At 36.9% G+C, this 23980-nt stretch overlaps 1 protein-coding gene across 5 annotated transcripts in view; it reads right to left on the bottom strand.

Moving 5' to 3' along the window:
* LOC127859952 (uncharacterized) overlaps positions 1 to 23980 on the bottom strand; it is a 47636-nt gene that overhangs the window by 21763 nt on the left and 1893 nt on the right. For 3 of the 5 annotated variants that reach the window (XM_052397602.1, XM_052397607.1, XM_052397603.1), the window contains exons 2-6: positions 16547 to 16594; positions 11416 to 11568; positions 10227 to 10315; positions 4899 to 5010; positions 2226 to 2345 (exon numbers count right to left, since the gene is read on the bottom strand). In XM_052397602.1, the coding sequence (XP_052253562.1) occupies positions 2226 to 2345; positions 4899 to 5010; positions 10227 to 10315; positions 11416 to 11568; positions 16547 to 16562 (490 nt within the window). In that variant the 5' untranslated portion in view covers positions 16563 to 16594. Of the gene's footprint in view, positions 1 to 441; positions 460 to 2225; positions 2346 to 4898; positions 5011 to 10226; positions 10316 to 11415; positions 11569 to 16546; positions 16595 to 23795; positions 23892 to 23980 lie in introns of those variants that run through there. The other 2 variants (XM_052397606.1, XM_052397604.1) reach the window with 2 other exon arrangements.

The following is a 23980-nucleotide window of genomic DNA, read 5'->3' as shown; positions in this document are numbered from 1 at the left end:
TGGCAAAAGTGACCATTGTCGACAGGTGACCACTGTTCACGGATCACCACTTTTTAGATGGTTGGTCAGTTGGTAGTATTGCTACATCGTTTTCAACTTTTCAAAGTTATGGCGTAAGATAAAATTAACTGCATCATGACTTAAATATATAATTTAAAACAAATTTTGAAAGGAAAGATCTGACTAATGACCGATTATAAACATCTTCTAGAAGGTCAGTCAAAATCAAAATGAATTATCATGATTCAACTTAACAGACCATTATTACACTTCTATAAGAATTAAACACACTGTGTGTTTCGTAAACTTCAAAATCTTACAATAACTAACACATAATGATTTCCCCTCCTCAAGCAAATTACATCCAAAACTTTTCCTCCTTGTTTGAATTATGGCAGGTTCTCTGTCAGAGAAATGTCCTCAAGTACACTGACCACCTACCAACGTCCTGATTTTGCTCTAATAGAAATCATAAGTTTCATTAAATTACATGTACAGTACATTTGTCTGCAGAGAAAGAAATAATTAGTATATATACATGGCTATATATATATATATATATAAGAAATGGGTGAAAAAAGTTTTATTTTCTGTTAAACACAGGTTTCGTTAGCCCACAATCCACTGTATGTACGGACTGCCATTATGAAACAGCCGTGTCGGAATGCACAGGTTGACACCTTGTACGTCAATTAAGTCCCGTTTTCACATAACATATGTCATTAATGAAAGAGCAACAGTGACAGAAAAAGACACCTTCACTGAGCTTCCTCAAAGGCAATTGAAAGAACATTTTTTTAATTAAAGCCATCTCTTTGATACCTACCACAGAAATTAAAGACTCGTCTTGCTGTTTAAATATATCAGTGCTTTCCACAGGCCATTTAACAGTCCCTCGCAGGAGCACTTGAATTTTGAAATGTGAGTCTGCAGGGCGCTTAAATTTGGCCGTTTTGTGTATTTTTCAGTAACTGTACCTAGTCATTATTATGATCAAAGCAATATCGACTCAGCCGAATATTTTTAGAGCCGATTTACGATCCTTAACATGTATTGCTTTAATACCCAACTAAAGCCCGCCTAAAGGCTGAGCATGGTTGTATTGGAAAATCGATATTGGATAATGAGAGCACACGCTTTGAATGAGCGACAGCACTCGTAGGCATTCAATACCTGCAGTAAAATCAGCAGATGACAAGTGACGTAATTGCCATAAGTGTGTGGCTTTGTGACAGTTTGTTGGCTTTGTGACCTACGGTGTACACCTCAACAATGAAATGTTGGCAAGTTACTTAAAAGTCTGAAGATGGTTTACTCCTCATGGATATTGTGCATTTCATGCATTATATGGTCAAAACATTAATTCACCTCATAAAGTTTTTTTTTACAAATTATTGTTGAATCCATTAAATACAACTTTCAATGTTTTGTTGAATTCTCAAATGAGCATAATAAAAGATGTCATCCCAAACATGTATCCGAATCGTAATGTTAAAACAATATTACCAATTCTAGCTTTAAATAAACAGTGCTTCATGTATTTCATGCATTGTGCCGTTCCTTTGTCTCAATTAAAAGTGCGCCAAAATTATGCAGACATGTACAAGGTCATGTGAAAAGTGTGGGTATATTAATTGTTATATAAAAACGCAATCAGCATGTCAGGCGATTTACGCATTTTCATATGGAAAAACCCGTTCTGAAATGTTGTTACCAATGACTTTATAGCTGGGCTTTATTTTTGAAGAGTCAAAACACACAAAATAATGTCATGCATATATGTAAGAAAAATTAACATCTGGAGGAACCTGCGGAAAGCAATGATACATTTCACATCAGCTAATGACATTCAATATTCACATGTAATGGCGGTTTTAAAGGCTCTTTTTATTTTGATATTGGTACTCAGACTATAAAAAGCAGCTTACAAAAAAAACACTCAATTGTACGAAGAACCTTCATCGCTCAGTATCCATAAATTAATTCAAATAAAGCTTACAGACCCCAATTATCAACCAATGAAAAGCAGCTTACCCCAAGAATCAACCAATGAAAATCACCTTACCCCAAGTGAGGACCAATGAAAATCAGCTAACCCCAAGTATCGACCAATAAAAATCATCGCATTAGAACAAGAAGCAAACAACCATTTTTTTGGAACATAGAATTAAATATCAAGAAAAGTTCAAGAACTGTAGCCAATATTTCCACACTGTCACACATACCTGGCGTCATAGGCACCTCATCATCCCCGAGGACCTGTATCTCCATATTGAGTTTACGGATCAAGTTATAACGGGAATTCTGCATCTGTTTCATGCATTTCTTGATGAAGCCAACATAGTCTGAAAGCAAAAAATTAATGTGAGCTTGTATGCCCCTAAACAAATAAGCCATGATGTGGGAAAAATGGGCTCACTGCATGTGCCTAAATTGTTGTCCCAGATTAGCCTGTGCATTCTGCTTTTGTGGAACTCGTTTAATTGATGTCTTTTTTTTAACAATAATCCAAATTTAGGCAGAAAGTGTTCAAAAATTGAGAAGCTCAAATTAACTTGACATTTGGCAAAATAATATTTTTTTGCTAAAAAATAGTTAAATATTTATTTGCAAAACATGCTGCAAATTCTGAACATAAACAAAGCATTAAAAGTTATTTTATCTTTTGACTTCTACAATAAACACTTATCATTAAACATCTGCAATACTGTTCAGCAACAAGAATTTTTGGACTGGAATTCTGAAAAAAGTCTGTGAGCAATTGGAAATATCACCTAATACGGCACTTAGGCTGTGAACTTAGCTGCAAAAGCCCTGCCATTCCAATGAACCTTTTTAGTTTTAAAAGATTGTCACCGAGCTTCTTAAGACGAACAAAATTGCTTACCACTAATAAAACAAGAGCTGTCAGAGAACAGCGCGCTCGACTATTCGAGTGCTTGACAGTATAACGTAAGCCATCATGGGAAAATTGTTCATATTCTTGAGAGGGGGTATAATGTGGGGTAGGGTCATTTATTAGACGATCTTTGAAAGAAAAAAAAGGAAAAACAAGATGTGTTTGTGAAACACAATGTCCCCCTATATGATGTTTGACCTCGAAGGATGACCTTGACCCCTATATGATGTTTGACCTTGAAGGATGACCTTGACTTTGACCCTTCACCACTCATAATGTGCAGCTCCATGAGATACACATGCATTTCAAATATAAAATTGCTAGCTTCAATATTGCAGAAGTGACATTACATGAGCAATTTTGACCCATATATTTGACCTTGAAGGATGACCTTGACCTTTTACCACTTAAAATGTGCAGCTCCATGAGATACACATGCATGCCAAATATCAAGATGCTATCTTCAATATTGCAAAAGTATTCATAAAATAAGCGATTTGGGCCACATATATTTGACATCTGACCTTGAAGGATGACCTTGACCTTGACCTTTCACCACTCAAAATGTGCAACTTCATGAGAACGCTGCTTTGATTTTTTCTTCTTTTTTTTGACCTCTGACCTTGAAGGATGACCTTGACCTTGACCTTTCACCACTCAAAATGTGCAGCTCCATGATATACACATGTATGCCAAATATCAAGTTGCTATCTTCAATATTGCAAAAGTACTCATAAAATGAGCGATTTTGGCCACATATATTTGACATCTGACCTTGAAGGATGACCTTGACCTTGACCTTTCACCACTCAAAATGTGCAGCTCCATGAGATACACATGCATGCCAAATATCAAGTTGCTATCTTGAATATTGAAATACTGCAAAAGTGTACATTAAATGAGCGATTTTGACCCATATATTTGACCTTTGACCTTGAAGGATGACCTTGACCTTTCACCACTCAAAATGTGCAGCTCCATGAGATACATATGCATGCCAAATATCAAGTTGCTATCTTCAATATTGCAAAAGTTATTGCAAATGTTAAAGTTGACGCAAACCAACCAACCAACAGACCAACAGACAGGGCAAAAACAATATGTCCCCCACTACTAAAGTGGGGGACATAAAAAAAAAAATTTGGGGGGGGGGTGTTGGGGGGGGGGGGGGGGAAGGGATTCTGGGTAGGGGCGTGGGGTATTGTTTGGGTGGAATCCATTGTGGTATTCAGGTTAGTGTTGTTTTGTCAAAGTAATAATAAAATGTGATAATAAATAAAGAAGTTATGGCAATTTAAGCAAAATGTTCAATTATCTAAGTGTAAAAGGGGCCATAATTATGTCAAAATGCTTGATACAGTGGTCTGCTCTTGAAATGACTACATGATTGAAATTTAAATGGGTCAAATGAAATTTTTCAGGGGTCAAAATACTGAAGTCTAGATATTGTGTTTCTGGATATGTGATGATTGCTCTGTAAATGTTTCTTTGTATAACTTGCTTGCATGAAATAATTATATAGAGGATATTTGTTGGATTCAGAGGATTATTGATTTTAATTCATGAGTGATCATAGAAAATAATATTTTTCACAAGTGGCGCAGCCAGGAGTAAAAATATATTTTTTCTATGATCACGAGTGAATTAAAATCGATATTCCACCGAATCCAACACATTTTCTTTTTATTTTACGCTTTTATCACAGTTAATATACATTGTTAAAGAGTTTAACTAAAGAATTTCGCTTGGATAATGACGTCATTTCGTCAAAAAAAAAAGTCATTTCACAGTAAACTGAAAATTATATATAAAAAAAAGACGTCATTTCACAGTAAACTGAAAATTATAAATAATGTTAACTGATAATTTTGACTGTTTGAAACAGTCAAATTATCAGTTTTAATTCACTGATATTTCTCTACAAAACACCGCAAAGCATAAAATAAAATATGCATATATTCAATAATTGTTTGGCTTAGACCTAGTCCCAGTGCAATACCTTTTGGAAAATTTTCTGGCTTTAACAGCACCTTGAAGAATTCGAAAGCTGTTGCCATTTGATCCAAATATCCTGCCTCGTCTACGAACCAGAACTTCAGCTTTCTACTCTCCTGAAACCACACACAGCCAGTACATGATCATACAATGTACAATCAGAAATGAATGTGAAAATATGAAATGTGAAAATATGGAATGTAAAACTATGAAATGTGAAAATATGGAATGTGAAAATAAGACATGTGAAAATATAAAAGGGGAAAATTGCTATATGCAACCAGCATATAAAACCAGAAAGCCTGTGAGTCATTCGCAGTAAGTTATAGTTTGTGTGATGTTCGCTGCTAATTACTACCTAAGGTTTGGAATTGACACCTTTAAAACTTGAATCTTGCTAGGAAGGTCTAAAATTTTGTATGATTTTATAAGGGACTACAAACATGTCAAAGTGTGTAACTATATATGTGGTAAAGTCTTAATTGAATAGACTTAACTAAAGTGGATGTTTTGTAAAAGGCTGGTTCATTTCCAAAAATGATTGTAATTTATTAAATGTCAATGATTGTCATGGTTTCATTAACCCTTTTTAACACAGTGACCATAGTGATTATTGACAATTAACAGTAATGACCAGAGCTCCAGATAAGAGGCGTAGTTGCATATTTACGCATTGAAAAAATATAAAAACACATTAAAAATCGGCCCAGTACGTTACAAAACGCAATACAAATCTTGGTACATATTTAAAATCGATTAAAGTGCGTAACTGCTTTAAACAATAATCCAGTTGAGTTTTAAGTGTAAGATAACCTTTGAATCAAAAGTAATAGTGTTTTTCCCAGGAGGGAAAAGGGGCATGGCGCATTCCTTTGAAAAAGAGCATTTTAACGCGCAGTTTAGGTAATAACAAGAGGGCCTGAAAGGCCCAAAGTCACTCAACTGAGATAACAAGATATTATTGGGACAAATCTTCTGACCAAGTTTCACGAAGATCGGAAAAGAAATGTGGCCTCTAGTGTGTTAACAAGGTTTAACTACAGGTATAGCCATATAAGGACAAATGCCCCGCCACCTGGCAGCCATGTTTTTCAACCAACCGGCATCATTTTTGAACTCATCCAAGATATTTTTGGGATAAATCTTCTGACCAAGTTTCATGAAGATCGGACAGTAAACGTGGCCTCTAGAGTGTTAACAAGATTTTACTATAGCCATATAAGGAAAAATGCCCCGCCCCTTGGAAGCCATTTTTTTTCAAGCAAACATAATTATTTTCAAACGCATCCAAGATATCATTGAGAGCAATCTTCTGACCAAATTTCATGAAGATTGGACAATAAATGTGGCCTCTAGAGTGTTAACAAGGTTTTACTATAGCGATATAAGGAAAAATGCCCCGACCCTGGTGGCCATGTTTTTAAAGCAACCAAAACCATTTTCGAACTCATCCAAGATAGCATTGGGACAAATCTTCTGACCAAGTTTCATGATGATCGGAAAATAAATGTGACCTCTAGAGTGTTAACAAGGTTTTACTATAGCCATATAAGGAAAATAGCACCGCCCCTGTGGTGGTCATGTTTTTCAACCAACCAGCTTCATTTTTGAACTCGTCCAAGATATTATTTGGATGAATCTTCTGTCCGAGTTTCATGAAGATGGGACTATAAATGAGGCCTCTAGAGTGTTAACAAGATTTTACTATAGCCTTATATAGCCATATAAGGAAAAATGCCCCGCCCCTTGGCGGCCATGTTATTCAAGCAAACGTAACCATTTTCGAACTCATCCAAGATATCATTAAGACAAACTTTCTGACCAGTTTTCATCAAGTTTGGACAATAAATGTGGCCTCTAGAGTGTTAACAAGGTTTTACTATAGCCATATAAGGAAAAATGCCCTGCCCCTTAGCGGCCATGTTTTTCAACCAACCAGCATCATTTTTGAACTCGTCCAAGATATTATTGGGATGAATCTTCTGACCAAGTTTTATTAAGATTGGACAATGAATGTGGCCTCTAGAGTGTTAACAAAATTTTACTATAGCCATATAAGGAAAAATGCCCCGCCCCTTGGCAGCCATGTTTTTCAAGCAAAGGTTACCATTTTTGAAGTCATCAAAGATATCAGTGTTACAAATATTCTGAGCAAGTTTCATAAAGATCGGAAAATAAATGTGGCCTCTAGAGTGTTAACAAGGTTTTACAATAGCCATATAAGGAAAAATGCCCCGCCCCCTGGCGGCCATGTTTTTCAACCAACCGGCATCATTTTCGAACTCGTCCAAGATATTATTGGGATGAATCTTCTGACCAAGTTTCATGAAAATCAGACAATAAATGTGGCCTCTAGAGTGTTAACAAGAATTTACTATGGCCATATATAGCCATATAAGGAAAATTGCCCTGCCCCTTGGCAGCCATGTTTTTCAAGCAAACGTAACCATTTTTGAACTCATCCAAGATATCATGAAAACCAGTCTTCTGACCAAATTTCATGAAGATTGGACAATAAATGTGGCCTCTAGAGAGTGAACAAGGCAAATGTTAACAAGATTTTACTATGGCCATATATAGCCATATAAGGAAAATTGCCCCGCCCCTTGGCAGCCATGTTTTTCAAGTAAATGTAACCATTTTTGAACTCATCCAAGATATCATTAAAACCAGTCTTCTGACCAAATTTCATGAAGATTGGACAATAAATGTGGTCTCTAGAGAGTGAACAAGGCAAATGTTGACGTCGCACAACGGACAACGCACGACGGTCAAAAGGCGATCACAAAAGCTCACCATGAGCATGTTGTGCTCAGGTGAGCTAAAAAGGGCAAAAACGTTCCGTGAATAAGTTGTTTTGAGAGAAACATATACACAAAAATATAAACAAGCACATTTAATGGTCATTGGTGTATTTAACTTACTTTAATTAATATTAATACATTGACCTTGCTATGTCTCCATTTAAGTTGCATGCTGTTGCAGTAAACTGTACAGAATGACAAAAATACTAAAGCAATATATGCATATGAAACTGATTATACACAGATCCACTAACATATAAATGAAACCATGTTTGTCTTATCCCATTTTCTAACAATAATCTTGTCAGAAGTTTTGCCAGTAAAATGAGTAAACTGAACGCTAATAATTTGCAAACACTCGTTTCCGTGACATACATCAACTGAACAGATTACTAATACATATGTTGTCGTTGTGTTTAACGTTTAATGCATGGTTCATTATCTCATGCATTTCATTAATCCCTGCTTAAATGTGTGATCTCCATAGGTAATTCGATCGCCATTTGTTATTTTTGCCGAGAATCACAATTTATTTGCTGTATTGTCTGGCATCTTGTTAAAATGATAAGCGACAGGTGGGCATAGCAACGTAAACTCGTATAATATGTCTGCCTTATACGCGATTCGCATTTTGTTAAATTAGAAAACGTTACAGTAATTATGTCAATAATTAATTATCTAAATCTAAAATAAATGTTTTGATATTACTGAATTATGCATGAAATGCACATTTTCCACGAGGAAAATCTAGGTTTTCAATAGAAGTCTCCGAAGTACCTGTCCACGATTTTATCGTGGACGAGTGCACATTACCGACCAATTAGTGTGCTTGGTATAAGCCACTGAGTTATCGATAAATATTGACACGGGGTTATTCACGCATGACTAATTCATAACCGAGCGAATCTTCGCGGCCTTGGGGCCATACTCTGATATAGTCGGCAAAGTAGTTTGGACAAAGGGCTATTAAGATGTTATCAATAAGGGCGCGGAAAACAGTGGGTGATCATGTCATAAAAGGGCAGGGCGGCTGCCTTTGAAAACGGCAGCCCGGCGCTAAAGGGCATTGCGCAGCGCCACGCTAAAACGACCTGGGAAAAACACTAAGTAAGTCAATCAAAATAAGCTTGTAATAAAAATAGCTGCCCATCATGTTTGTGGATCAAAAAAGGGAAATAGTTCTAAAGAAAGTATGTTCATATTGTCATTTTAAATTTATTATGTTTGCATTTTATAATATAAATAACAAATAACAAGAGATGTGTTCATCAGAAACACAATGCTATTGCGCCGCTTTTTGCTATTTTGACCTTTGACCTTGAAGGATGACCTTGACCTTGAACTTCCACAACTCAAAACGTGCAACTTCATGAGAACGCTGCTTTGATTTTTTCTTCTTTTTTTTGACCTTTGACCTTGAAGGATGACATTGACCTTAAACTTCCACCACTCAAAATGTGCAACTTCATGAGATACACATGCATGCCAAATATCAAGTAGCTATATTCAATATTGAAAAAGTTACGGCCATTAAAGTTTTCGGACAGACAGACAGACTGACATACACACATACTGACACATTGACGGACAGTTCAACTGCTATATGACACCCTACCGGGTGCATAAAAATATATATTTCTAGATTAAACACTCGATTTACATGTAATTTGTCAGTTTTCTATGGAAATGGAAAATATCCCTAAATATTCCTAAATACCCTTTATGGCTGAAACAAAGGAGTAAAATACGCTTTAACAATAATGTCAGGGGGTGAAATACCCTTTCTATTAAATTTTTATCTGGAGCTCTGAACTAATGACAATTGAAATTCGTATGAAACAACAGATGTGTTTGTCCAGAAACGCAATGCCCCCTACTGCGCCGCTTTGAAGCCATATATTTGACATTTGACCTTGAAGAATGACCTTGACCTTTCACACTTGAAATGTGCAGCTCCATGAGATACATGCATGCCAAATATCAAGTTGCTATCTTCAATATTGCAAAAGTTATGGGCAATGTTAAAGTTTTCGGACGGACGGACAGACTGACTAATGGACAGACTGACAGACAGTTTAACTGCTATATGCCACTTTACCTGGGGCATAAAAAGTTGTATAATATTATAATTTGTCTGTGAACTATATTTTGACTACAATTTAATAATTATACACAGACAATGTGTACAAGTATTAAAAGAACACAATAAAACATAGCAAATTACAGAACTATGGTAATGACATAAACATCCTTGCAAAGTATTATATTTGAAACATATGTATGACAATGTTTATGATTTTTTTCTTTCATCTATATGCAACAAAAGCACTGAAGTGCTCACCAGAGTTTGACTTTGAGGTAAACAAATTTTCTCACCTTGACCTGGTGACCTAATTTTGGGACACATGTCAGGGTTTTCCAACAATATCTACAGTATATTTTTGAAAAGACACACAGAGTTGATTTGCCACTATTAACAGTTTTATTATAATAATTGGTCCCTAATAAACACAGGTTAGGCTACATACCACTGCATTTTTCTTTGTTTTGACATCAACCATGAAACAATTAAAGGCTAACTGCACTTGTGGCTTTCCAAGATTCTCCTCATCATCACCTGCAACAAAGGATCTCTAATTTACATTCACTACAGTATATTACAATTAACACCATACAGTGATTTTTAGCAAAACATTTTAAAACAAGACAGTCATGTGCAAATATAGGGAAATCATGATCAGTCATCAAAAATAATCAATAATCACTAAACATTTCCATTTATCATGCCAATTGATGCCATACATAGCACACATCACTTCCAGCTCAGGTAAGCTAAAAATTATAAACATCAAAGGGTTCACAACTGTTCATGCTTTTACCAAGAAATGATAGGCCAATTTTCCTTTTTCAAAAGGAACTGTAAGGTGCTTTTTAACAAGATATGGTAAATTCAATGATTCATCCATTTTTCATCGTATTACTTACAAAGTATGCCTGATTAGTTACAATGTAAGGTTACTTTTCAGTGCAAGGACACATTTAGATGGACTGCATTCAACAGACTTCTTTTTCAGAGACAAAACAAAAATGAAATGTCTCAGAATGCAACACAATCTCTGCATACCTTGTGATGATGTGATCACCACCAGCCCCTTGTGTCCTCCCCCTGCCACATACCTTGTGATGATTTGTTCACCACCAGCTCCTTGTGTCCTCCCCCCCCCCTGCAACATACCTTGTGATGATTTATTCACCACCAGCCCCTTGTGTCCTCCCCCCTGCCACATACCTTGTGATGATTTGTTCACCACCAGCCCCTTGTGTCCTCCCCCCTGCCACATACCTTGTGATGATTTGTTCACTACCAGCCCCTTGTGTCCTCCCCCTGCCACATACCTTGTGATGATTTGTTCACCACCAGCCCCTGGTGTCCTCCCCCCTGCCACATACCTTGTGATGATTTGTTCACCACAAGTCCCTTGTGTTCTCCCCCCTGCCACATACCTTGTGTTGATTTGTTCACCACCAGCCCCTTGTGTCCTCCCCCTGCCAAATACCTTGTGATGATTTTTTCACCACCAGCCCCTTGTGTTCTCCCCCAGCCGCATACCTTGTGATGATTGGTTCACCACCAGCCCCCTTGTGTTCTCCCCCAGCCACATACCTTGTGATGATTTGTTCGACACCAGCCCCTTGTGTTCTCCCCCAGCCACATACCTTGTGATGATTTGTTCACAACCAGCCCCTTGTGTTCTCCCCCAGCCACATAGTGCCTCTTCTCCACCTCCGCCCCGTTCATGTCCAGTTTCTTCTTACGCTCAATACGGATATGAGTCGTCTTCCCCTTCTTTGTGGGGGTCATGATTATCTCTGTTAATAGGAAAATTCATTGATTTACATCCCTCGCCAAATAAATTGTTTATTGGTGGGTTCAGAACTAAAAGAAAAGGTGATTTTAAGGGTTGTGTCTTTGTCTTCAACTTCTTAATAAGGGGGCATGATGACCTCTGTGAGTAGGCAGTTAAAAGGTGGTCACTTTAAGATCACATATTTAAGATCGCCCTAGCTCAATAAATATGGTTTCCACCTAGCAATCGAAAGGTCACATGTTTGATCCCCACAGTGGCAGCGTTCTTTAGGAGAGGGTTTAAAATAAGCCTAAGGCTTTCGATGCAATCAATCTAAAATAAATAGGTTAAAGTAGGTGGTTACTTAAGTTACAAGTCATGGCCTATTATATCAAAGTATACTAAACATACTGCAGTCATTATTCTGAATCAACTTTCGATTTTTTTCTCAACTTTTAGAGTTTTACCATCATGCTCACTTTTGTGTTCACAGCCGTTTTTTGTAAGTTACAAACCTGACACACACTTTAACCCTTTCCCACTTCGATGTAAAGTGAAAATGGCAATGTGCAAACAGCACAAAAGCAGAACAGCCTGCGAGTATCTCGCAGTCTGTTCAGGTTTTATGCTGTTTGCTTCTCATCAGTAATGAAGGGTTGGAAATGAAGCCTTTAAAACTTCAATCTAGTAAGAAAGGTCTTTCATTTCATTTTAACTTTCTAAGGTGCTTCAAACACGTCAAAATACATATAGCAATTTTTACTTTGAATCTGAGTGGGAAAGGGTTAATAGTGAACATATAAACGCAATCAGAAGTTTGTCTCCACAAACTACATTGTAAACTTTGATCACGGCACATTAGATAAGCTGATATTTTCTGGCCATTTTAGGACCTTAAACATAACCATCAAAAAGGAAAATATTGAGGGGACAATTATTTATAACAAGCAAGTTCGTTGAATTGATATCCCCCACCATTATACTTCTGGACACAAAAGTTTTCAGGACGGAAGGACAATGCCAACGTGAATCATCCTCTTATCCATATATATACTCACACCAAGTTTCAATGATATCCATCAAAGCACTTTCAAGATATGGCTCCGGACACACAAAAGGGTGTGTCCCACTATGGCGGGGGATAATAATTTCCAACAGGCTGCATATTTTGTAGAAAGGTTATTGACCTCTGAAATGTTCCAGTTAAACTTACCAAAATAAATGTTAAAATGTCAGTGAAAAATATCTACAATTGACATATAATTCTCACGCCTAAAGTGAGGAAAAATGTTAAAAGGTCAGTGAAAAATATCTGCAATTGAGATATAAGTCTCAAGCAAGACTAAAGTGAGGAAAAGTGATAATTTAACAATTCCCACAAACCATTGAGCAATTTTACTCATTATAATGACTTCAAAGGCTACTGGGAAAACCTTATAGATACTTAACATGGGGACACACAAACCCAACACCAATTTTGCCATTCTCATATACAGGTCATCTGTAGAACTCTTGGAACACTGAGACAGGATGGCATAATGAAATCATGCCTGGCAAGTCTTTCATTGGCCATTCAATATTATATTTCTTTCTGAAATCCATGGCAGTGTACATGTATGTGTTTTGATCACGTATCCCTATCTTGATATGTTGCTTATAATTGTGTTTGGCAATGACAACTTCGAGCTGCAATACATTATATGTATACATAAAATGGAGCTTAAAATATCCTTTATGTGTATGCTATGCTGGCACATATATTAATGACTAGACGTTTAAGTAAATGATAGCCTGAATCATTGATGTATTTCAAATGGCATCTAGATTATATACACAATACTGTCTCATGTGCACAGGTAGTTCAGGTTTTAATTTCCTTCTTTGTGACCCGCCGAAAATTGGCCCTTTCCCCTCCGATTTTTGTTCCCCTCAGCTGGTAAATTTTCCCCTAGATTTCATTTTCCCCTCAAAAATAAAAAATAAAAAATTTTTTTTTAAACCTTTAAATATTTAAGTTAACCTGATCCAGTGTAGAAAATAGAAAACTATTGCATAATGAAATTTTCTGTTTCCGTGAATTTGTTTTAAAAACAGTAAAATATGCTTAATTGATTATTTAAGACTTTCCTTATTTTCCCCCAAAATCCTGCGATTCCTGTGATTTTTTCCCCCAAAATCTGGCGTTTCGCCTCAAAAAAAGGCAAGGCCCTTTCCCCAAAATCAGATAAAAAAACCTGTAGTTAAATTTGGAAAAGTAAACTAAACAAGAGATGTGTTTGTCAGAAACACAATGCCCCCTATTGCGCCGCTTTGAAGCCATAAATTTGACCTTTGACCTTGCAGGATGACCTTGACCTTTCTCCACTCAAAATATGCAGCTCTATGAGATACACATGCATGCCAAATATCAAGCTGCTATCTTCAATATTCAAGAAGTTATGACCAAAATTTAATGAAGGTTACAGTTTTAGGAAAGAAAAATACAATGATATTCGACCTTTGACCTTGAAGGATGACATTTACCTTGACTTTTCACCACCCAAAATGTGCAGCTCCGTGAGATACACATGCATGCCAAATATGAAGTTGCTATCTTCCATATTGCAAAAGTTATAAAACTTTAACCAAGGTTAAGTTTTGGGACACACATCGTTGAATGAATGAATGACAGACATACAGGCCAAAAACAATATACACCCGATCTTTCGATCTGGGGGCATACAAATTTAGAAGGGACATGTAGATGAACAAGAGTGCCAAACTGTCACAAGATACGTCCGTTTGAAGGTTTTGGACACCTTGATAACTTTACCATGACCCATATTTGAACTTGACCTACATATCATCTAGACACAACTTCTGACCAAATTTGGTGAAGATCAGTGAAAAACCCCTTTAACAAGAACTGTTTGTAAAACATGCATGCCCCCTATATGGGCTATAAGTTGTAGTAGCAGCCATTGTGTGAATACATTTTTTTGTCACTGTGAAAAATGTTGGTGGTGGTGGTTGTGGTGGTGGGCGGCGGCGGCAGTGGTGGTGGTAAAGATCGCATAAAAACTAGTTCAAGTAGAGAGGGGACACCATGCTAAATGCTTGAAATGCACTTAGTGACCCTGTGACCTAGTTTTTGATCCTGCATGACCATATTCGAACTAGACCTAGATATTGTCTAGATAAAACTTCTGACCAAGTTTGGTGAAGATTGGATGAAAACTATTTGAATTAGAGAGTAGGCACTGCTGTGGACACCGCCCGACGAGGCCAAGGTGAAACAATAATACGTCACGTTTTTTTTTAACCGGGCATATAACAAGAGCTGTCAGAGGACAGCGCGCTCAACTATTCGATTGCTTGACAGTATAACGCAAGCCATCATGGGGAAATCGTTCATATGAACCGCGGGGGGGGGGGGGGGGGGGGGGGGGGGGAGTTATTCTGGGTAGGGGTGTGGGGTATTGTTTGGGTGGAATTCATTGTGGTATTCAGGTAAGTGTTGTTTTGTCAAAGTAATAATAAAATGCGATCATAAATAAAGAATTTATGGCAATTTAAGCAAAATGTTCAATTATCTAAGTGTAAAAGGGGCCATAATTATGTCAAAATGGACATGATACAGCGGTCTGCTCTTGTTATCCCCACTATATGCTATGAGCATATGTGCCACGGTGACAGTGACGGAATTTTGATCTGACCCCTGGGTCAAAAGTTATGGGGGTTAGGGCGGGCCGGGTCAGAGATTTTCACTCAATTTTTAATGTTTTTTTGCATTAACTTCTTCATTTCTGCACCTATTTACTTCAAATTTGAAACTGAGCCTCTCTTATGACACTAAGGTCAATCTCAACTGTGCATGGCCCCATTACCAACCCTGGGACGCCCCGACAACATAGGCCACGCCCACCCAAAATTGCCTTTTACTATAATTTCTTTATTTCTACACCGATTCACTTCAAATTGATACTGAACCTCTCTTATTACAATACGGTCAATCTCAGCTATGCATGGCCCCATTACCAAGCCTAGGGCACTCCACCCACATAGGCCGCGCCCACCCAAAATTGCCTTTTACTATAATTTCTTCATTTCTATTTTTTTAAATGGGAAATAAGTGGACAAAATAGCTCCATTTGTCATGGAAAACAAGAGAATTAAATACAGTGTATAAACATAAATCATAGAATGTGCATTATCAATAGTACATCTGCTTGAACTTATAACATTTGCAATTCAGTAATATTAATTGGGACACGTACTGCAGGCAACATAAAAAACAATCTTATTGAATGTTCTTGTACGTTTTATCCATACCCACACACATTTGATTCAGATATAAACAAGGTAAATTATCACAAAGTCTGTATTGAACTGAATTTGTATGCAAACAGATCACTTCTTAGGCAAAACTCAAAAAAAGTTAGAAAGCAGTGAACATGCTGCTTTTCTATGCATGTCATTTACACGTGTGTCTTGCTATTAGAATAATAACTGCAATCATAATGTAACTAAGTTGACAGGTCTGCATTATAATATGATATTTTTATAGCTAGAATACTGCAATAACTATGTGAGCTTTAACTGTGAACATAGAAAAGTCATACCAGTGCATATGCTGATGCAACATGCCTCAGTTTGAAAGGTAATATTATACAGACTCTGATCAGACGAGAGTAATAAACGTATTTAAAGTCACTGGTTAGCCAGCAATGACCTCCATGCTTGTACCATGGGACATAGTCAAATTAGTCATCGAAGTTATATTTGCATATCAAGATAAGGTGGAAGCTGTAAGTTACGACTATCCATATTGAGCCATTTTTGGGAACTTGGGAAAGGTGTAGAGTCCTTTCAAATGTGGTATTTAATGGTCAAATGGAAGTTTAAAAAGGCAAGGTGTGGGGTCAGAAAGGGGACATAACCCTGCCATTTCACTTTAGAGCTTTCCCTAAATCCTTATAAAGATTCAGTACTCGGAAATGAATCTAATAATAAGTACCAACCTTCTTCATCTGCCATTTTTTATTTGTGTGCCGAACAATGCTTCCAACCTGAAAAATAAATATGTATGTGGCCATGACTATTGAATACAACTCTAACTTGTGAGAATGTCAAAGTCAAAACAATAGACCCCAATGCCCGTTTGCATTGACACTGATCAGTACATGTGTATTTATTTCATTTAAAATGGGGTCCAGTTGAGTAATCGGCTTCATTCCCAATGGTAAAACGTATTTATTTTTCCCAAATGGGAGCTCAAAATTCCCAAATGGAAGGTTTCCATCCATACAGTTCAACCTAAGTAATTATAATACTGACAACACTTGTATTCTGAAATTTGAAGCAATTTTTAGCAAAACAACAACAATACTAATTTCCCAATTTTAAACAAACCACGAAGAGTTCCCAATGAACCAAAGTCATGATCATGCCTAATAATACTATTCAGCCTTTATTTCTGATAACTGGCTCACACTACACATTTCTAAACACACCAGTGGCTTAACGATACATAGATCAATATGGAAATTGTAAAATTATGTCAATTAAACACAATTGTAAACTTTTATTGCATTTGTTAAATTAAAACTTGACTTCGGTTTGATAAATCAGCGGTTAATTTCATGTTCAACCGCATAAACCAGACACATGTTGGAACATAATTTAATGTAACAGACCTATGAAATGTCATTGTGCTTAAATTCAGAGTTTTCCTGAAAGGAGTTACATGTAACATTTTAAATTTAGTTGTTCATTTGTCGTAATTACTAAATATGAACAGCGCTCTATGCTATCCAATCACGTCACGTGATTTACGCATGTTCAATGGGAATTCTCCCATCCCACAATTAATTTTGTATATGCAATTGCGTAAAATGGCGGAAGTTTGCGGACGTTAATATTAGCCGTACTTAGGTTTTGAAAATAGAAAACATTATAATATATATCGGGTGATGGATAGAGTTGGAACATGTATGTATATTAAACATTCTGAAATAATAGTGGATATTCAAAATGTATGTCTCAGACGTCTACAATTTAGGCTTGGAGGTCAGGACTTCCAACTTTTGAAAGCTAACGGAAGCGCTGCACAATGTTTCATAGTTGTCAGCCTCCAGTGACTATTGCTTTGTAAGCATGATCTTAAACTTTTTCTGACCTTATTGTTAGGTTGTGGCAAATATCCTAGTGCCTGGTTTTCATTATTAGTGATTGAGTTAATATCAGTGCTTTCCACAGGATTTTTTTCAGACGCCCTGGGGCCTTTTTTTGGAGGGGGGGGGGTACTTATTACTTTTCCTGTCGCTACACATTACCGGATAATTTTGTATATTCCAGTTTAGAAGCAAACTCTGGTAAATATTTACGATAAAAGTGCACAAGAATTTCAAGAAACACAAACATTCGCCATTTTTCTTAAGTATCAAATAAATTTTGGCATATGTAACTATTAAAAGATGTGATGAAATGTCCAATCGAGGTGTCTTTTTCCTATGAACACGCCTGAGGTGATGTTCTCCTTTTTATACAACACAAAATACACCCACACTTTACATGCAAATTCTACATGTCTGCATAATTTTCGCGCGCTTTTTATTGAGACAAAGGATAAAGGACTGTTAATTGTATGCTAGAATTTGTTAATGTAATGATGGCATTAAAATTTGGAAGCATGTTTCGGATTACAAATTTAACAAGGCTATTGTCAACCAATATGGTCCCCTACCAGCTCCACCATTGTCAGAAATTCCACTATTTTCAGAAAAAAAAAATTTGGTTGCTATAGCAACCGCAATTTTTGACTTAGGAACAAAATGAAATGACGTGCATAATGTCCATATTGCAGGATCCAGAAAAGTGTGACAGACAGACTCACAGACAGACGGACACACAGAGCGCAACCCGTAAGTCCCCTCCGGTGAAACCGGTAGGGGACAATACTGCTCATTTGAGAATCGATCGAAACATTTACAGTTGTGCGTAATTATTCAACGATAATTTGTTCAAGCGCATTACGAGTTGAATAAATGTTTTGACCATATTATGCATGAAATGCCAGGGACTACCCTAGGCCTTAAAAATAGGGAGAAGTGACTTCTCCTTTTTTCTGAAACAGGGAGAAGTTTGGAAAATCAGGGAGACGTTTGTGCGAACAATATAAAAAACAAAACATGTTCATTTCACAACTTATTGTGAAATTATTTCTATCATTATAGTACTATGTTGATTTGTAAATAAAACAATAAATTCTCATTGAAATCTACTTCATCATAACACATTTAAGTCATTTAACACATTTAAATAATAATAAAGATATGTACCGGTAGCACCTTTTCATCACATATTTATCCTCATTATATTATCATTATCCCTATGACTGCTTTTGTAACAAAACACAATCTTAATGCATAGAACATCTAGTATATCTATTACTGTTTATCCAAATAATATACATGTCCGAAATATGTACACTTAAGAATGCCTTACCTGTTTAAACTTTAATAATCCCAATTTTCCTTGTTGTAATCTGATTTATCAAATGTTTGTTAAATCCAGTTTATGCTTTCTCCATTTTTGAATCACCATTACTTGAACAGTCCAGCCAACACAGAACAAACATAATCCGCGGCTACGCCACGGCCAGAAATTTAGTACGCGGCGGCCGTGTCAAGTGTTCACGCGGCGTATCGCGGAGGCACTCGGCATCAATCCACGCAATGACGCCGAGCCTGTTTTAACCTCGAGTATTTTTGCGGAGTAAATCCGCCGCATACGTACGCGGCGGATTGAGTGAAAAGATATACACCTACATGTACATTTGTGTAGCATAGAAACCTAGATTTAAGCTACTTTCATATTTATTATTTTCACATTTTAAGAAGCGATATGGCATGTAATGCGATTTAACAAATTATTGTTGTCAATAAATTACGCACAATGTTAATGTTTCGTTCGATTCTGAAAAGAGCTTTATTAAATTTGTAATCCGAAACACTCTTCCGGATGTTAATGCTAATGTGACATTAACAAATTCTAGCATCAAATAAACAGTGCTAAAATATCCTTTGTCTCCATAAAAAGCGCGCGAAAATTATGCAGACATGTACAACGTTGCATGGAAATTTTGGGTGTATTTTGTGTTGTATAAAAATATGTACATCACGTCAGGCGATTTATGCGTGTTCAGTGGGGAAAAAACGCCTCGATTGGATGTTATTTCATAACATCTTTAAATAGTAACAAATGCCAAGTATTTGATACTTAAGAATAATTGCAAATGTGTGTGTGTCTTGAGCACTTTTATCGTAAATATTTACCGGAATTTGCTTCAAAACTGGAATATACTGGATTATCGGGTAATGATTAGCGATATCAACTGTATAATATAAAAAAATTAAACTTATTTATATACGCATAGTCAAACAATAGTTATAATAAGCTGATAATTAACAAAATCAACAATTAAGTGTTGGTTATTGATGTTGCTTCAAACTGCTAATTGTCTCAGCTACAATATAATAGCAAAACGACAAACAATTATAAATCCACCAACTGTTGGAGTCTTGACCACTCATATGTGCCAAAACATAATTACGTGACATTTATGTGTGAAATACATACACTACGGGCAGGAAACAAACTTACTTGGCCAGACACATTAAATATGCTTATATGCTAATACATGTTGTCGTAAAAATTAAACCCAAAACAAATGTGTTTGTTGATCGTTTAATATAAAGACAATAATCATACGGCGCAATAAACGCACACAAAGTAACTTAAAGCACTTTAGCTGATTCTAAAAATGAAAATGGCAAATGATTATTAGAATTTTATTAATACATGCCCGTAAAAATTGTATTTTGTTTTGATAAATTCGATTTTTTTTATTTGCATTCTTTTAAAATAACTATTATTTCTATCCGGATGACAGCAATTTCTTTAGAAACGGGAATGCAATCACTAAAAACAAAACAACAGCTTGTTTTTTTATTAACTAGTTTATCTATTTTGAATTCGCCGCGCATTAAATTAATTATGATTTTAAATATTATCATAATTGTTCTTTTAAATTTCTTTGACTAACTAATCATTTAAAAAAGATTTTGATTTAAAGATGCGCATGGCTTCGGCGTCATGTCGCGGATCGCGGCTAGCCTCAGCATGTCTTGGCGGACAGATGCGAAACTTCGCAGCGAAATGCGACTTGCTGCCGCATACTGACGCGGCTTCAACGGCCGACTTGGCATCGATTCGTTGCGCCTTGCCGCCACGGATCACGAAATATGTTTGTTCCGTGTTGGCTGTACTGTAATTTGAATCGCCAGCTTTGAATTGAACGCGGGTTGAACGTCAGAATACGTCCGCCATTTGCAATGTCCAAGGTGATGACGTAGCAATTTAATTATATTCAGATAATTGATTCATAATCGTGGAAATGTGTTATCTCAATATTTATGAGTAGTATTATGACTTGTTAGTATAAAAAATGATCTGTTTTTTCAGTTTATATAAGATGGGTGTTTAATACTCGTAATTATCGGTGGATTAACAAACTGACAAAACTCGCTGGACTTCATAGTGGATCTACGTAATTAATAGACCTTTGATCAATTTTGCTGTCTGCCAAAAAACCTGCAATTATCGGATGGTCAATCAATTATCACGTTATCATTAGACAACTTACAGCACGCGCAAAGAGGCACAAGTGTGTTGTTATTACAACCAATATTAAGGGACTGCTATGTCACGGTCAATTAACGATCCGTGTGGGGGTTAATTGTGTAACGGTTAGATAAACAACAAACAATATGCTTGCTAATCGCCTGCGGGCGGAAGCACGCCTTAGCAAAAATAATGGGGCGGCATGATTTTCGCTTTTCCTTTCTTGTTGACTAAAAAAATCGGGCGATCTTCGCTTTACTGTGCTCGTAGGGCGATATCACGGGCGTTAAAGTTCTAGTCGCCCGTAGGGTAGCTCCTGAAATGCACAATTTTGACGAGGAATACACCCGGTTGCCATCTGTTCAGTCTTCTTAGTAAGTGGTCGAGACTCGTTGTATGCATGATCTTAATGCAGGTATTACTGCCTAAGAGTGTTGTGGCTCACTCAAAGCGTGCGCTCTCATTGGCCAATATAGATTTTCCAATTCAATGACGATCTGCCTTTAGGCATGCTTTAGGTGGGTAAAGAGATACATGACGTATTTGACAGAGGATCATAAATCGGCTCTAACAATTTTAGGCGTAGTCGATATCGCTTTGATCTAAAGAATGCCTAGTTGCAGTATGAACAAGGGCTGTTTGTAAAACATACATGCCCCCCATATGGGCTCTCCGTTGTAGTGACAGCCATTGTGTGAGTATTTTTTGTCACTGTGACCTCGACCTTTGACCTAGTGACCTGAAAATCAATAGGTGCCATCTGCCAGTCATGATCAATGTACCTATGAAGTTTCATGATCCTAGTCATAAGCGTTTTTGAGTTATCATCCGGAAACCATTTTACTATTTCTGGTCACCGTGACCGTGACCTTTGACCTAGTGACCTGAAAATCAATAGGGGTCATCTGCCAGTCATGATAAATCTACCTATCAAGTTTCATGATCCCAGGAATAAGCGTTCTTTAGTTATCATCCGGAAACCATTTTACTATTACGGGTCACCGTGAACTTAACCTTTGACCTAGTGACCTCAAAAACAATAGGGGTCATCTGCGAGTCATGATCAATGTACCTATGAAGTTTCATGATCCTAGGCATAAGCGTTCTTGAGTTAACATCCGGATACCATTTTACTATTTCGGGTCACTATGACCTTGACCTTTGACCTAATGACCTCAAAATCAATAGGGGTCATCTGCGAGTCATAATCAATGTACCTATGAAGTTTCATGATCGTAGTCATTAGCGTTCGTGAGTTATCATCCGAAAACCATTTCACTATTTCAGGTCACCGTGACCTTGACCTTTGATATAGTGACATGAAAAACAATAGGGGTCAACTGCGAGTCATGATCAATCTTCCTATCAAGTTTCATGATCCTAGGCAAAAGCGTTCTTGAGTAATCATCCGGAAACCATTTTACTATTTCGGGTCACCGTGACCTTGACCTTTGACCTAGTGACCTGACAATCAATAGGGGTCATCTGCCAGCCATTATCAATCTACCTACAAAGTTTCATGATCCTAGGCATAAGCGCTCTTGAGTTATCATCCGGAAACCATTTTACTATTTTGGGTCACTGTGACCTTAACCTTTGACCTAGTGACCTGAAAATCAATAGAGGTCATCTGCGAGTCATGATCAATCTACCTATCAAGTTTCATGATCCTAGGCCTAAGCGTTCTTGAGTTATCATCCGGAAACCATTTTACTATTTTGGGTCACTGTGACCTTGACCTTTGACCTTGTGACCTGAAAATCAATAGGGGTCATCTGCGAGTCATGATCAATCTACCTATCAAGTTTCATGATCCTAGGCCTAAGCATTCTTGAGTTATCATCCGGAATCCATTTTACTATTTCGGGTCACCATGACCTTGACCTTTGACCTAGTTACCTCAAAATCAATAGGGGTCACCTGCGAGTCATGATCAATGTACCTATGAAGTTTCATGATCCTAGGCCCAAGCGTTCTTGAGTTATCATCCGGAAACCACCTGGTGGACGGACCGACCAACAGACCGACATGTGCAAAGCAATATACCCCCTCTTCTTCGAAGGGGGACATAAAAATACACACTGATCAGAAAATTTCAAGCACCCCACGGACTCTGATTGCGACTTTCAAGCGCCCCGGCGAGGGATCGTTAAATGGCCTATGGAAAGCACTGAATATGATTATCCCATTTGAGGTTACTTTGAAGTGTAAGACCTTTGAAGTATTTGGCATGATTTACTTTTTCAAGGATGTGATCATGTAATTTATATGAGATTATTATAGGGTTTGTTTTTTTGAGTAATGCAGAGGATGTTGTATTTTCAGGGTGGAATTTCATAAGCCAGTCTGCTACTTTGAATAAGCTTAAGAAACTTCAGCGTACAGTTTATATAATATTGACAGACCTGTAGTCCTGTACGCTGAAGCCAATCCCATATCAACCAGAGTCGTAACATATTTATGTCACGCTATAAATTAAAGAAAGCTTATTTTCTTGGACATATTTCTACATATATTAGTGAATGAATATAAATTACTGCATCAGGGAATAATTTAAGGTTCAAATGTTTCAAATGCATCTTACACAATAGATGAAAATAACTCTCAGCAGTCTGAAATTCACAATTTTGACGCAATTGTCGCTTTGTCACGTGACGAGTTTTCATTTGGATACTTTCCGATAGACCTTGACATTTTATGCTGAAATTGTAAACATTACTTTCGTTTTCTGAAATCTATTATCTGTGATTAACAACTTACGTCAGGTGGAT

Source organism: Dreissena polymorpha, chromosome 15 (genome assembly GCF_020536995.1).
Source record: "Dreissena polymorpha isolate Duluth1 chromosome 15, UMN_Dpol_1.0, whole genome shotgun sequence".
NCBI lineage: Eukaryota > Metazoa > Mollusca > Bivalvia > Myida > Dreissenidae > Dreissena > Dreissena polymorpha.
This window is presented reverse-complemented; position numbering and strand designations above follow the sequence as displayed.